This window comes from Carcharodon carcharias, chromosome 12 (genome assembly GCF_017639515.1).
Source record: "Carcharodon carcharias isolate sCarCar2 chromosome 12, sCarCar2.pri, whole genome shotgun sequence".
Classification (NCBI taxonomy): domain Eukaryota; kingdom Metazoa; phylum Chordata; class Chondrichthyes; order Lamniformes; family Lamnidae; genus Carcharodon; species Carcharodon carcharias.
In genome coordinates, this window is record NC_054478.1 from 49,677,165 (window position 1) to 49,690,302 (window position 13,138).

At 38.2% G+C, this 13,138-nt stretch overlaps 1 protein-coding gene across 6 annotated transcripts in view; it reads right to left on the bottom strand.

Moving 5' to 3' along the window:
* Window positions 1-6,091: 6,091 nt before the first annotated feature.
* The window catches only part of mgat5 (alpha-1,6-mannosylglycoprotein 6-beta-N-acetylglucosaminyltransferase), a 105,543-nt gene continuing 98,496 nt past the window's right edge, over window positions 6,092-13,138 (bottom strand). For all 6 annotated transcript variants that reach the window (XM_041200962.1, XM_041200958.1, XM_041200961.1 and 3 more), the window contains 2 exons: window positions 8,863-9,020; window positions 6,092-8,539 (listed from right to left, as the gene is read on the bottom strand). In XM_041200962.1, the coding sequence (XP_041056896.1) occupies window positions 8,341-8,539; window positions 8,863-9,020 (357 nt within the window). In that variant the 3' untranslated portion in view covers window positions 6,092-8,340. The remainder of the gene's footprint in view (window positions 8,540-8,862; window positions 9,021-13,138) is intronic.

The window sequence follows — 13,138 nt, forward strand, 5'->3', positions numbered from 1 at the left end:
TAGAGCTGGGGTTTTAAGCCTGCTTCTACCAAGCACTACTAATAACACTGGCATCAATCTACTGATATTTTGTGCCATATACTGCTTGGTGCATAGCACCATCAAGAAACAATCAATAGCCAAACTGTCAAGGCATTAAAACTTTAGCATCAGCTTGCACTAAGTCACATCCAGGCTTTAATAAACATGCCACAATGATCATTAATGTAGTAACCAGATTAGTGAAGAATATTAGATGCTTATCATTATCCTACATGAACAAGGTCATCACCTGTACTTCTAGGTTTACGACTGGAATTGTATATGATGAATTAGTAGCAATGCAAAAGTTATTCTTAGTTTTGCCTTTCCCATAGTATTGAGCCACTTAGCTGCCTTGTGATGCTATCCAGATTAAAATAAACTGATCAAGGTCTTTGACTGGAATCAGAACTGCATTTCTTGGGAAATATATCTAATATCTCACTGATGCCCAAATTAGAATTCTATAGAGATACTCAGAGATTTACATCACGTAAGCAGGTTATTTCACCCAGTGTCTGTGCTAGCTCTTTGCTACAGCCATCAAAAATTAATCCCTTGCCCTCTCGCCCATAGCTTTGTATGTGTTTATGCTTCAAACTGTATCCAATTTTCCCTTAAGAAGTGTAATAGCCTCTGATTCAACCACTCTCTTTTGTTACGATTAAGTTAACAGGGGTGAATTGATTTTTATCTCGCTCCTGAGTTGGTTATGAGAGTTTGAATTTAAAAGCGAGGTGATAGTGCCCATAATTAACTGCGTGTAGTTCGGTGTAAGCCAGCCAGGTTCCTTAAGTTAACGAAACTAACTCTGCCAAGTGAATTTTAGCAATAAATAAAGATGCAGAAATTAACAAAAGGTTTAAAATGTAAAAGTATTTCCAACTACCCACTAATGCAAAAAAGAAACACACAATTCTCCTCCCCAAAACATGCAGACAAAAATGTAATATCTGGTATGCTGCAGAGTTTTAAAAGCTTGGCCAAGTAATAAGTCAGAAAAATAATTATCCACATAGTGACCAGATGCTCCTTTACAGCTGAAGGGTCCCAGTCCATAATAGTTGCTGGTTCTTAGGGTTTCTCACTGGAGAGTGGTGTTGATTTGGAATTCTCCTTTAAGAACTCTTGGTTTGCAGCATTGAGGTCTCCTTGTGTCTTCAGATCACAAACAGCTCAGTTTTGATGAGAGAGGTTTCAGAAGAAAGAGATCGGGTAACGCTGTTGCCCCTGTGGCAGTCTCTCTGACTATCTGAAATCCAGTCTCTTTTTCACATCCAAGAGCTGGATCACGTGACCTCTACCAGAGCTCCATAGACTTAGCGCCTGCATAAAAGCAGCTTCTATCCTTCCAAAAATACAACATAGTAGTTGCTGTAAGCCAGTGTCCTTTGCTTTGGAAAAGTGTTCTTTTCAAAAAAAGCTCAACACATGTATTACTTTATAATGTCATTGGCTGGACATGAACAGGGATGACATTATAAGTTGATATTTTATATAAAAACACGCCTTCATAACACTTTACAAAACATTCCATACTCTCAACAATTCTCTGCATAAGGAAATCTATCTTCAGCTCTTACCTCATACACTATAGGAAGGCAGGGGTGTGATTTTATTGAGGCATTGGGGGTCTCGCCCGCTGACTGGAGAGCCTGTGAGAGACCCACATTGCCTCCTCCAGGAAGGTCCGCAGGTATTAAGTTCCTCTCAAGTGGCCACCCGCAGGGCTTCCTGGGATCAAGGACCCTGCGGGTGTAAGTCCTGCCTACCCCTCCCCAAGAACTGCAGACCAATCAGAGGCCAGCAGCTCTTTTGCTCAGTAATGACAGCCACTGGAGGCCCAGGATCAAGGAGTGACCCAGGCCAGAAGTAAATCATGGCAGGAAGGGGTTTTGCAGGGTGGGGGATTGTGGGGGAGGAGTGGGTTGGCAGGTGCTTGGCGAGAGGGTGGTGGGTAGTTCTCAGCCAGCCCCACCTTCCTGATGCTGGGTCGTTTGATGGCAACTGAGTGTCTTTTAATAACCCCGCCATCCCGGGGAGACCATAAGCAGCCTGCACAGGTTTAATTGTTGTGCACGCCACATGATGATTATGCACTCCTGCAGCCAGGTTAACACCAACATGGCAGCAAGATGAGGTCCTTAAGTGGTCAATAATTGGCCACTTAAGGCCTCATTTGGCAGCTGGGCAACAAGTCTGACCATGGGCCTTCCTGCACTGGAATTAACTTTAGCGGAGGCGGAAGGGCAGCTGGGTGCTTGCGTGCCACCCTCCTGTCTAATTAAATGCCCTCCCTACATGCCATGAGGCCATAAAATACCCACTACAAATGTAAGTTGATAGTCCTTTGTCACTGACTGCAAACCAGAGGAAATAGCCCAAACCCAAATAGGTTCACCCTCAGGTACATTAAATGAAAGGATGAACAACACTGATATCTAAGACAAAAACAGAATTACCTGGAAAAACTCAGGTCTGGCAGCATCGGTGGAGAAAAGAGTTGACGTTTCGCGTCCTCATGACCCTTCAACAGAACTTGAGTTCGAGTCCAAGAAAGAGCTGAAATATAAGCTGGTTTAAGGTGTGTGTGTTCAACACACACACCTTAAACCAGCTTATATTTCAGCTCTTTCTTGGACTCGAACTCAAGTTCTGTTGAAGGGTCATGAGGACGCGAAACGTCAACTCTTCTTCTCCGCCGATGCTGCCAGACCTGCTGAGTTTTTCCAGGTAATTCTGTTTTTGTTTTGGATTTCCAGCATCTGCAGTTTTTTTTTATCTCTGATATCTAAGAGTTTGTTTTAATATTTTGAATACAACTCTATGCCAGAAATGCAGCAAAATGCAGAATGAAGGAAGTACAAGCTGTTCAATGGGATGATCATCATGTGCAGGACCAGGGTATATTGTAGAATAGCATGGAGCAGGTACCCGTCAATCCTTTCACACAAATTGATTTATGTTAATATGCCAGTTAATACACCCACCTTAAAATAGACAGCACAATAGTGGGGAGCAAAACTACAAGAATCATTGTTTATGGTGGAAAACTATTTTGACACAGGCAAGGCATTATACTTGAAAATTTGTAAATTATTAAAATAAACAAGCTTCAGGCTAGCTAAATGACCTGAGCTAATGCTAGACCAAAATAATTCTTTATAATAGAACAGTACTACTAACTTATTGTTAATATTAATAAGGAAAAGAAAATCAACCTTTACTTGCAAAATTGGGCAGGATTTTGGAGCAACTTTAAATGAAGGAACATAGTTCTCTGTACTGATAATCATGATGTCACCATGATATGCTGAAACCAAATTTAAAAATATTTTTGTGAACTAAGTTTTGAGCAGAATTTTAATTGAAGTAATATTTTAGGTATACTTAAATTAAACAAATTATATACTTCCTTTTCCTAATTAGGCTTGGAAACAGTTTTAAAAGTGTCATTTAATTAGCTCCTTAAATTCCACTTTAGAACTTCTGTAAACACAACCCAGAAATACAGCATTATAATTTTAATTTTAAACTATCTGCAACAGCAATTTACATTTATATAGCACTTTTATTGTAGGAAATTGTCCCAAGGCACTTTATTGAAGAGTAATCAGACAAAAATTGACACCTATCCTAAGAATGACATTTTGGGAGGGGGTGACTAAATGTTTGGTCAGAGATAGGTTTTAATGAATGCCTTAAAAGATGGAGAGGAAGAGAAGTGTAAAGAGATAATTCAAAAGCTGAATCTGCAGCTCCAGAGGCGCAAGCAGCTCATTCAGGGTTCATGTATGCTTTCCAACCTTGATTGAACCCGATGAAATCATATTAAAGTTAGTTTTTTTTTCCATTTCCTATTTTTTGCTTCCATTTATTTGCACAAATATTAAATATGCCCATCTCGTGTTTTCAACATCCATTTTTTAAACAATTTTTAATCACCATAACACCTTCAATTTTATTTATTTCCGTTACAAATGATACATTGGTAATTACAAAAATTAAATAGATATCAAAATACCGGCAATAAAATTTTTATAGAAGAAATGCATTAACTATATTATTGACATTTGAGAAACAGTAGCTCTTAAAATATAGCATTTTTGTCTGAATTTAAAAAACTCGTTATCAAGGTTGCCAACCACTGGCCTAGATAGTAGCACAAATTACATAAGGAAAGATAAGACTTGCTTTTCATAACCATTAAAGCACCAATGAAGTACCTTTTGAAATAGTCATTTGTAATGTAGGAAATGTGGTAGCCAATGTATTCAATAATCTCCCACAAACAGCAGTTAGACAATAGCCAAATAATCTGTTCTTTGTGATGTTGATAGAGGGATAAATGTTGGCCAGGAAACTAGGGATAACTCTCCTGTCCTTCTTAGAAACAGTGCGATGGGATCCTTTACATCCACTTGAGCAGACATCTGAAAGACGGCACCGCTAACAGTGCATGTCTCCCTCAGCACTGGCTGAAATATCAAGTCTTGATTTTTGTGCTCAAGTTCTAGGCTGAATTTTCTGGCCTCGGCGCAGCGGGTCCTGCCGCGGTGGATGTGGCGAGCCAGACAAAAGTCACAGAATCTCAGCATTATGGTGGTTATGGTGCAGGAGGCAACCATTCAGCCCATCGTGTTTGCACCAGCTGTCTGAGCATTTTAACTTAGTGCCAATCTCCTGCCTTTTCCCTGTAATCCTACACATTGATTATTTAAATAGAAACATCGAATGCCCCAGTTGAACCTGCCTCCACCATACTTCAGGCAGTGCATTCCAAACCCTATGTTTTTTCTCACCTTGCATTTGTTTCTTTTGCAAAATGCTTCAAAACTGTGCCTCTGGTTCTTGATCCATTTACGAGTGGGAACAGTTTCTCCCTATCTACTCTGCCCACACCCCTCAAGATTTTGAAAACATCTATCAAGACTCCTCTTAGCCACCTTCTTTCCAAGGAAAACAGTCCCAGCTTCTCCAATCTTTCCTCATAACTGAAGTCTCTCATCCCTGGAAATATTTTTGTAAACCTCTTTTGTACTCTCTGTAAAGCATTCACATCCTTCTTTATAGTGTGGCATCCAGAATTGTACACAATACTCCAGCTGAGGTCTAACCAGTGTCTTATATAAGTTAATTAAGGCCTCCCTGCACTTATACTCTATGCCGCTATTAATGAAGCCTAGAATACTGTATGCTTTAGAAACAGCTCTACCTACCTATCCTGCCACCTTTAATGACTTATATCCATTGGCTTTGACGGGACCAGAAGATCCTGCCAATGAGCGGGGCTGGAAAATCCCACCCATAGAGTGGGACCCAAACCCAGAATCCTGTGACTGAGGCAAATGTGTTACCAACTGAGCCAGATGTATCATATATCCTCAAGTTCAAATTTAGCATAGGCTGTAGCAAAGTGATTCACTATTCAGTGGGGGGAAAAAAGCCTAGCATTAAAACGTTCAGCCAAGTATTTTCTGATATTTGTAAATCAAAGTGGAGTGAGAAGTTAAATATGTTATGGACTTTCTTGTTCTTTGCATCTTATTTATTTTAAGTAGGGGAAACTTTGAAGATATTGATTAGGTCACAGCTTGTTGTGCTCTTTCCGGCAGCCCTAGTGTTCACATTGGAGTTTATGGCATCACAGGGTAATAGTATTGAGCTCCTTCGTATTTTCTTTGCAAATAGAATCATTATAAGCATTAAATTACCATTGGATAGCTCTGGAGGCTCAATTATAGTAAAGTTACCAAACTCAGGGAAGGCCGGATTTTAAATATTAATTTAACATAATTAAATACATATTTAAGTGTGAGCACAGGGATTGGAATTTAAATCTTTTTGTCTGCACTTTGCTGGAGTCTTCAGTTTATTAGTTTAATGGAAGTTCTGTTGTAATATGCTGCAGTTAAATATAATCTATACAGCACAATGTGTGCATGAAGTGTTCTTCAAATTCTTTAGTAGTTACAATATACAGCATTTAAAGATATAGATGTTAATTAAGACAACTGTTCTGTTCCAAAAATGTATTCTGTATATTTATAAAAGACAATGTACAAACCAATGGAAGAAATTCTCTTCACTGAAAAGATTTATTGAAAAATAAATTTTTTTCCTGCTCATCAAAACTGTGGAAACAATTTCCAAGCTTGCAAGTGCAGCTTTCAAAGCACACCTCATTTCGATATATGCCACTTTTTCAAATATACAGGAAAACTGTTTTCTTACTTCACAACACTATGTATTTGGTTGAAATTTTGACTGCTATGAAGTGTATATATAGTATTTTTATATAAGTTGATAAAGCAACTTTATTACCCTTAAAAAGGCACATAATTTACAATACATGGCATCTTAGCTACAGGAAATGTTTAATATTTACAAGCACAACACAAAAGCAAAGCAAGTTACAGAGCACCTAAAAAATTAAATTATGTTTTTTTTATATACAAATGTGCAAACTTGTTTGGATAAATCTGCTGTTAATGAGGTTTAGCTGCTGTAGGTTAACTATATGTCACTGATTTTTCATTTCCAAAAGCCACGATTTTTTTTAAACAATGATTAATCTTTTCTTTTAAAAATCATCCTTTACTGCAAACATGTACTTCTCCATCATTGATTGACACACCTCATTCACATAATGGAAATCAATGAAATAATCTGGGATACTAAAATAATTGTTGAATTTTAAATCTGAAATGAATATATGCAAATTGTGTATCAAATGTTCTAAAAGATTTTAAAAAAATCATTTTTCAACAGCACCATTATAATTAACCATCATAGTGATACCTTATGTTCACGATATGATCAATGCCAGTCATCTTAAATTAACCCTGCTGATAGTTGTGAAAGTCACATTAGTCACTAATGGTCTACAATAATTTCAAATCACCATCAGCCTGTATTTTGTGTAAAGAAAAATTAAACGTTATATTTGAAGTATTTCTGCAAAATAGAACTTAAGTTACAATTATTGATACATTAAGTTACTTTGTTAAATGATTCCTGATCATCTGATCAAACATTTTGCTACAATTAAATAATTTGGAGAGCAATGATTATGTTTCTACTCAGGTTTTGTAACTTATCCAAACAATTTGGTGACAAGGATATTTAATTGAAACTATATTGTTGCTTATTTGCTGTTTGTGGCTAAAAAGGGTTAATGTCCTAAAATGTATACACTCCTGAGCCTGAAAAAAAGTGCAAACATATGAAATTCCACTTCACCTGTATAGTAAACATGATATGATTATACAAAGAGGTTTTTTAAAAACAGTTTACATCAGGATGTTTCTATACAAATTACAATAGCAATTATTTTTTGAACAAGAGGTTGCTACTTAAAATGTCCGTTAAACTAATTTACTCATGGTCTGAAATAAATCTAATTAGGATCAGTTGACACTGGCTATATAGGGCAGTTAGTTGATAATACTGCCAGTATCCTACTGATGTCCAATAAAGCCAAAAATATTAATAACACTGTTACAAATATCTTCTGGGAATCCTTTCTATTTCGTTTCACTCCAACAATTCCATTTTTAAAAATTCAAGTTTAAATCAAAACTCAAGCGATGATTTAAAACAACTAGTATTAAGTATTTCAAGCAGTCATTACTGCCAGCTACATCTGCATATGATCTTTACTCTAAATAACTGATACTACTAGTCATGTCTAAAAGGAAAACACGCTTGAAAATATAACTACCAGGGTTCTCTACTTTTATCTGTGGCTTGATTACAATGGGACATTGTAGAAGATCTTTTCAAAACTGAAAGTAAGCCATTTCGTTGGGGTTGTATATTTGGACTTTTGCTGAACTAAGAGTAAACCAGATCTTACTAAGCAGCTTCTTACAGTGTGTTCAATTACCCAACATAATTTACTACTGGCTATTTAACCGACCTCAATTTTTCATTTTCTATTTGTAACATGTTTTTCTGAATATTTACCAGTATACCCTCAACTTACGTCTGTTTACCAACCTTTCTCAAAAAAAAAGTTTGTTGTAGACAAGAAGTCATTTAAGAAAACCTGAATAGTCCATCATGGTTTTTTTTTTGCTTGTTCTTTCCACTGGCTAGATTATATTTCCTTATTAACATGTTCACCAAGGACTGGCTAATATTTATTCTCTTCAAATGAATACTACACTTTTAAATAGAAACAAATTTTCCTTCATTATTCTTTTTGAGGGATTCTTTCAAAATTTAATGACCAAATGTTTGGTCCTTATGAAGACCTACTATCCCCTGCCTTTATGCACAATCTACTTTGTGTAGGGATAAGCTATACACATTATGCTATACACATTCTTGACACAGGGCAACTTGTCCTTTCATATAGTCTCTGCATGGACAGATCCTCTTATGGTTTCCATTTGAACCTGCACAGCTGAAGAGCAGCAAATCATTCTGGAAAAAGCAGCGCTTCTTGCTTTCATCATATGCCGGAACGACAATATCATTCACAGATTCAAATGACAAGCATTCAATTCCATACCTGGGTGTGATTAAAAACAAGTAACTTCATCAGTTTTATGATTTACAATGCATTATGTTTATAAATAATATTTCATAAACAGCTTTGATGTTAGTTTCCTTCCAATGTACGTTGACGGACTTAGACGAAAGCTTGTCAAAAACATTAGCGCTATGCATTATATAAACCTTTATTAAACATTGAGAATGAGAACTAAATATAGGTTATATATAATGAAGATAACAAAGAAAATATAGGTGACTAAGTTAGCTCAGGAAGGCATTAGTAAGTTTCACTCAGTTTAATTCGATGTTATACGTCTTCAACTGGTTAAATATACTTACTTTTGCAAGTCACTGTCTTTGTTCAGATGTTGAAAGAAGGAAGGTTCACATATGAGCTTATCCTCTTGACAGATTTGCTTACAAGATTGCCTGGGAGCCGCAATTTTAACTTGGAGCACACTCAGTGGAGGCCACATTACTTGACCGTGGCAGAAATCCTACAATATTGAGTGGAATGTTATGACCATCACAAAGTAACTACATCATCTGCTCAGAAGTGTTTAGCAAAAATAATATTTCTTCCACTGGTAGACAAAAGGAATTAGGCCAGTGATATTGAAAGCAGTAAATATTTGGACCAAATATCATCAGCTCTAAATTGCCACATTTAAATTAGGAGATAATGCTAACTGTATTTTCAAGTGAGTCAGTTTCACTTTAACATACAGATATTTAGATTACTTTTGCATATTTGTGTTTTAAGTGATAATTAAATCCTAATGACTTTTGGACTGGAAAAAAATATGGCAACCCTATCCTATCAAGTATAGTCATTCCCTTATGTCAAGACACTTGCAACAGCCACTCAACTGTACTTTTAACAGGAAAACAAGAGTATCCGGATTCAAAATGTTTGATGCAGAACACCACTGTAAAGTAGGTTTGCTATGGTTACGGAGGGATAATCTTAGATAATAACAGAGCTAAAATAAGATATTGTGATTCACAGTTTAAGTAAAGGAATGTTGCCCTGTTTTTAACTATAATGATGGAAGCCAATTTAACAGCTTTCATTAAGTCCTATTGAAAATACTTAAAAGTATTTTGTAATCCATCCATGGCATACAATGTAGCAAATTGATCTCAAGTGAAAATTTTAATTTATTTTAATTATCGACATTAATTACAACACCAACTACAACTCAAAAGTATTTTGCAAATACTTTACTAGCTGTAAAGCATTTTGGAATGTTCTGAGGTCATGAAAGGCACTACATAAAGAAAAAAGAATCCTATTTAAGTGTCACTATTGGTCCATTTGGCTCTACCAAATATGTTAGTGGTCATATGACACTGATTTCACTTCCCATCCATAACATTTAATTAGGTTACGGGATTACAATATTATAGACTGCACTTGCACATATCAACACCACAATCAGAAAAAAGTGAAGGTGATTCAAAGCAAAGGAATTTAAGTGTGACTAGAAAGGTGAAGAGAACAGCAGACAACCGACAGAAAATGGAAACATTAAATTACTGTGGGACAAAATGCTGAGGACTCAAATTTGACATTCCATTATTATTTTTTTTTTAAAAACTTGTTTGAATGCTACAATGGCAACATGAAAAGAAACAGAATGAGAAAAGATAGGAGAGGATGGGCAGAATCCATACTTACCAATCTGCTGCTGACACCCATTCATTTAAATTTGATTTGAGAAGAAAGGTGGTTCAAAAACTGCCTGATTAACGAGTGTAAATTAGATGATTCTGTGGGTCCTATGTTTAGTGTGCATTATGCTAGGCATGACAGTTAAAATAAACAGCTAGAGAAATGGGAGAGAGAGAGAGAGAAAAGTGCAGGCATCAAGGTTGGAGTAAAGATTGCAATGAGGGATTTGGATGGACGAGTGAAGTCTAATCTTTCTTTAATTAAGCAACTAACTAAAAGTTGCTCTTTGGGTCAGGAGAAGGTGAGTTTTAGTCCAGCTTTAAAATGGGCTCTGCTTGCAGCTGCAGTTAGTTAGTTAGATAACTGGCTTAAATAGGTTTTCAGAAGCTAGATTCAGACACCATAAAAGCAAGCCACCTCCAGTGTTGCCTTGTCGCCCGGGAGTGCTGATTTGGGTTGCAATAGAGTGCTTAAGTTGGAGTTCAATGAGGGGAGCTTGGTGAAGAGGGAAGGAGGCATCTTTTATTTTCTACCTTTCCTCAGTAAGAACAGTGGCGGCTTTGGTAAGTGGGACCTGGTGAGTATTTCTTCTGCCCTAATATTCTCTAAGCCAAAGGAAGTAAAAGGAAAAGGGGTAATTTAAGGTTAAGTTATGGTAGGGCAGCTGGGCCAAGTGGAATGCTCTTCCTGTGCGATGTAGGAAGTCAGGGACACTTCCAGCAGCCTGGGTGACCACATGTGCAGAAGTAAATCTCTCCAGCTGCAGCTACTCAAAATAGCATTTCGGAGCTGGAGCTGTGGCTGGAGTCACTGTGGAGCATCCACAGGGGAATGCAGCAAGAGCCAAGCCTGTGGCACCATGAGTGGCCCAGCTGCACAGGGAATTGAGGGGGGGGGGGGGGGGGGGGGGGGGGGGGCGGCGGGCGCAGTGGAAAGGAAAAAAGAGCAATAATAATAGGGGATTCTACGAACAAATAGATATTTCTGCAGCTGCAGACTTGACAACGGGATGGTACTTGGCCTACCTGGTGTCAGGGTCGAGGATGTCACTGCAGCCGCAGGACTTTCTGAAGGGGAGAGGGTGACAGCCAGAGGTCGTGGTCCATAATGGTACCAATGACATACGTAAAAAAAGAGGGAGGAGGTCTTGAAGGCAGAATATAGAGAGCTACATAATAAATTAAAAAGCAGGACCTCAAAAAGGTAGTATAATCTCAGGATTACTTCTAGTGCCATGTGCTAACGAGGTCAGGAATAGAATAGACCAGATGAATGCACGGCTGGAGGGATGGTGTAGGAGGGAGGGATTTAGATTCCTGAGGAACTGGGACATGTTCTGGGGAAGATGGGACCTGTATAAGCTGGACAGGTTGCACTCCAGCAGGAGCAGGAGCAATATTCTTGTAAGGGTATTCGCTAATACTGTGCAGTAAGGTTTAAACTGCATTGGCGGGGGATGGGAACCTGAGCAGTGAGAAACAGGAGGGAAACAAAGATAGGAAAGGCAGAAAAGACGAAAGTGAAAGTGGAAAGCAGAGGAAGCAAGGGATAGCAGCAAATAGGGCCATAGTACAAAAGAAGTGTAAAAATGTCAGACAAATCTAAAGGCACTTTATCTGAGTGCAGAGAGCATTCACAATAAGGTAGACAAATTAACAGCGCAGATAAAAGCAAAAAACTGCAGATGCTGGAAATCCAAAACAAAAACAAAAATACCTGGAAAAACTCAGGTCTGGCAGCATCTGCGGATAGGAGCACAGTTAACTTTGAGTCCGAATGACCCTTCAACAAAACTAAGTAAAAATAGAAGACAGGTGAAATATAAGCTGGTTTATTGTGGGGGGGGGGGGGGGGGGGGGGGGGGGGGAAGAGACAAGAAGAGCTGGATAGATGGCCAGTGATAGGTGGAGATAACCAAAAGATGTCACAGACAAAAGGTCAAAGAGGTGTTGAAGGTGGTGATATTATCTAAAGGAATGTGCTAATTAAGGGTAGAAAGTAGGACGAGCAAGGTACAGATAGCCCTAGTGGAGGTGGGGTGGGGAGAAGGGATTGAAATAGGCTAAAAGGTAGGGATAAATCAATGGATGGAAACACACTTAAAAATATAATGGAAGTAGGTGGGGAAAGAAAAATCTATATAATCCACATAACGGTGAAGGCGAAGTGCCCACAGGATATTTGGGGAAGATTACCCCTATAGTCTAGAAGTGGTGACTGGGCGAAACCTGGGGACGTCCCAGATCGGGAGAAGGCGACAGCCGTGACAGGGACTTTGAGGATGCAGTTAAGGAAGCCTTGGGGGAAGGAGAGAGGAATTGGGGGTGTATAATGTCCCGTGCGGGATGACGAGATTTTCCTAAAAATGTGGAAGGATGATTGGGACCTGAAAGGTCCGCTACTGAATTTTCTGTAACTTAAAAAAAATGAATTGATCTAAGTTACAAGAATTGTTTGTGCTGAAGAGGGAGAGAGAGAGAGAAAGAGAGAAAAAAAGAGAAAAGGGAGTACCCCGCGCGAGTTAATTAGCACTGACAGGAGCTGAGGAAATGTGAGCGTTCTTCGGTTTGATTGTCCCTATAGGTGGAGCCTTCAAGATCCCTTTATTTCCTCCACTGCTATTTGAAGTTTTGTTTAGAATATGAGAGTTTTAAGTCGTTAAACAGGGTTAGATGAACCAACCTTTGTACCACCCCCTTGCAGACTAGTATCACCAGCTTCCAAGCTCATTGGGATTGATACATACAAGTTGCATTAACTCATACGAGTTAGTATTCTAAAATTCTGAGGGGAAAAATTACCCGAAGTTCAAGGGATTCTAGGAAAACCAAAAGGACGGTCTAGATAGTTCCAATGGATAAAAAGGGGTTTCTTTTTAAGAGATGAGTTAAATATGAAAGGAAATCTGCATCCCAACAGCACTGTTATTTGAAGTTGGGA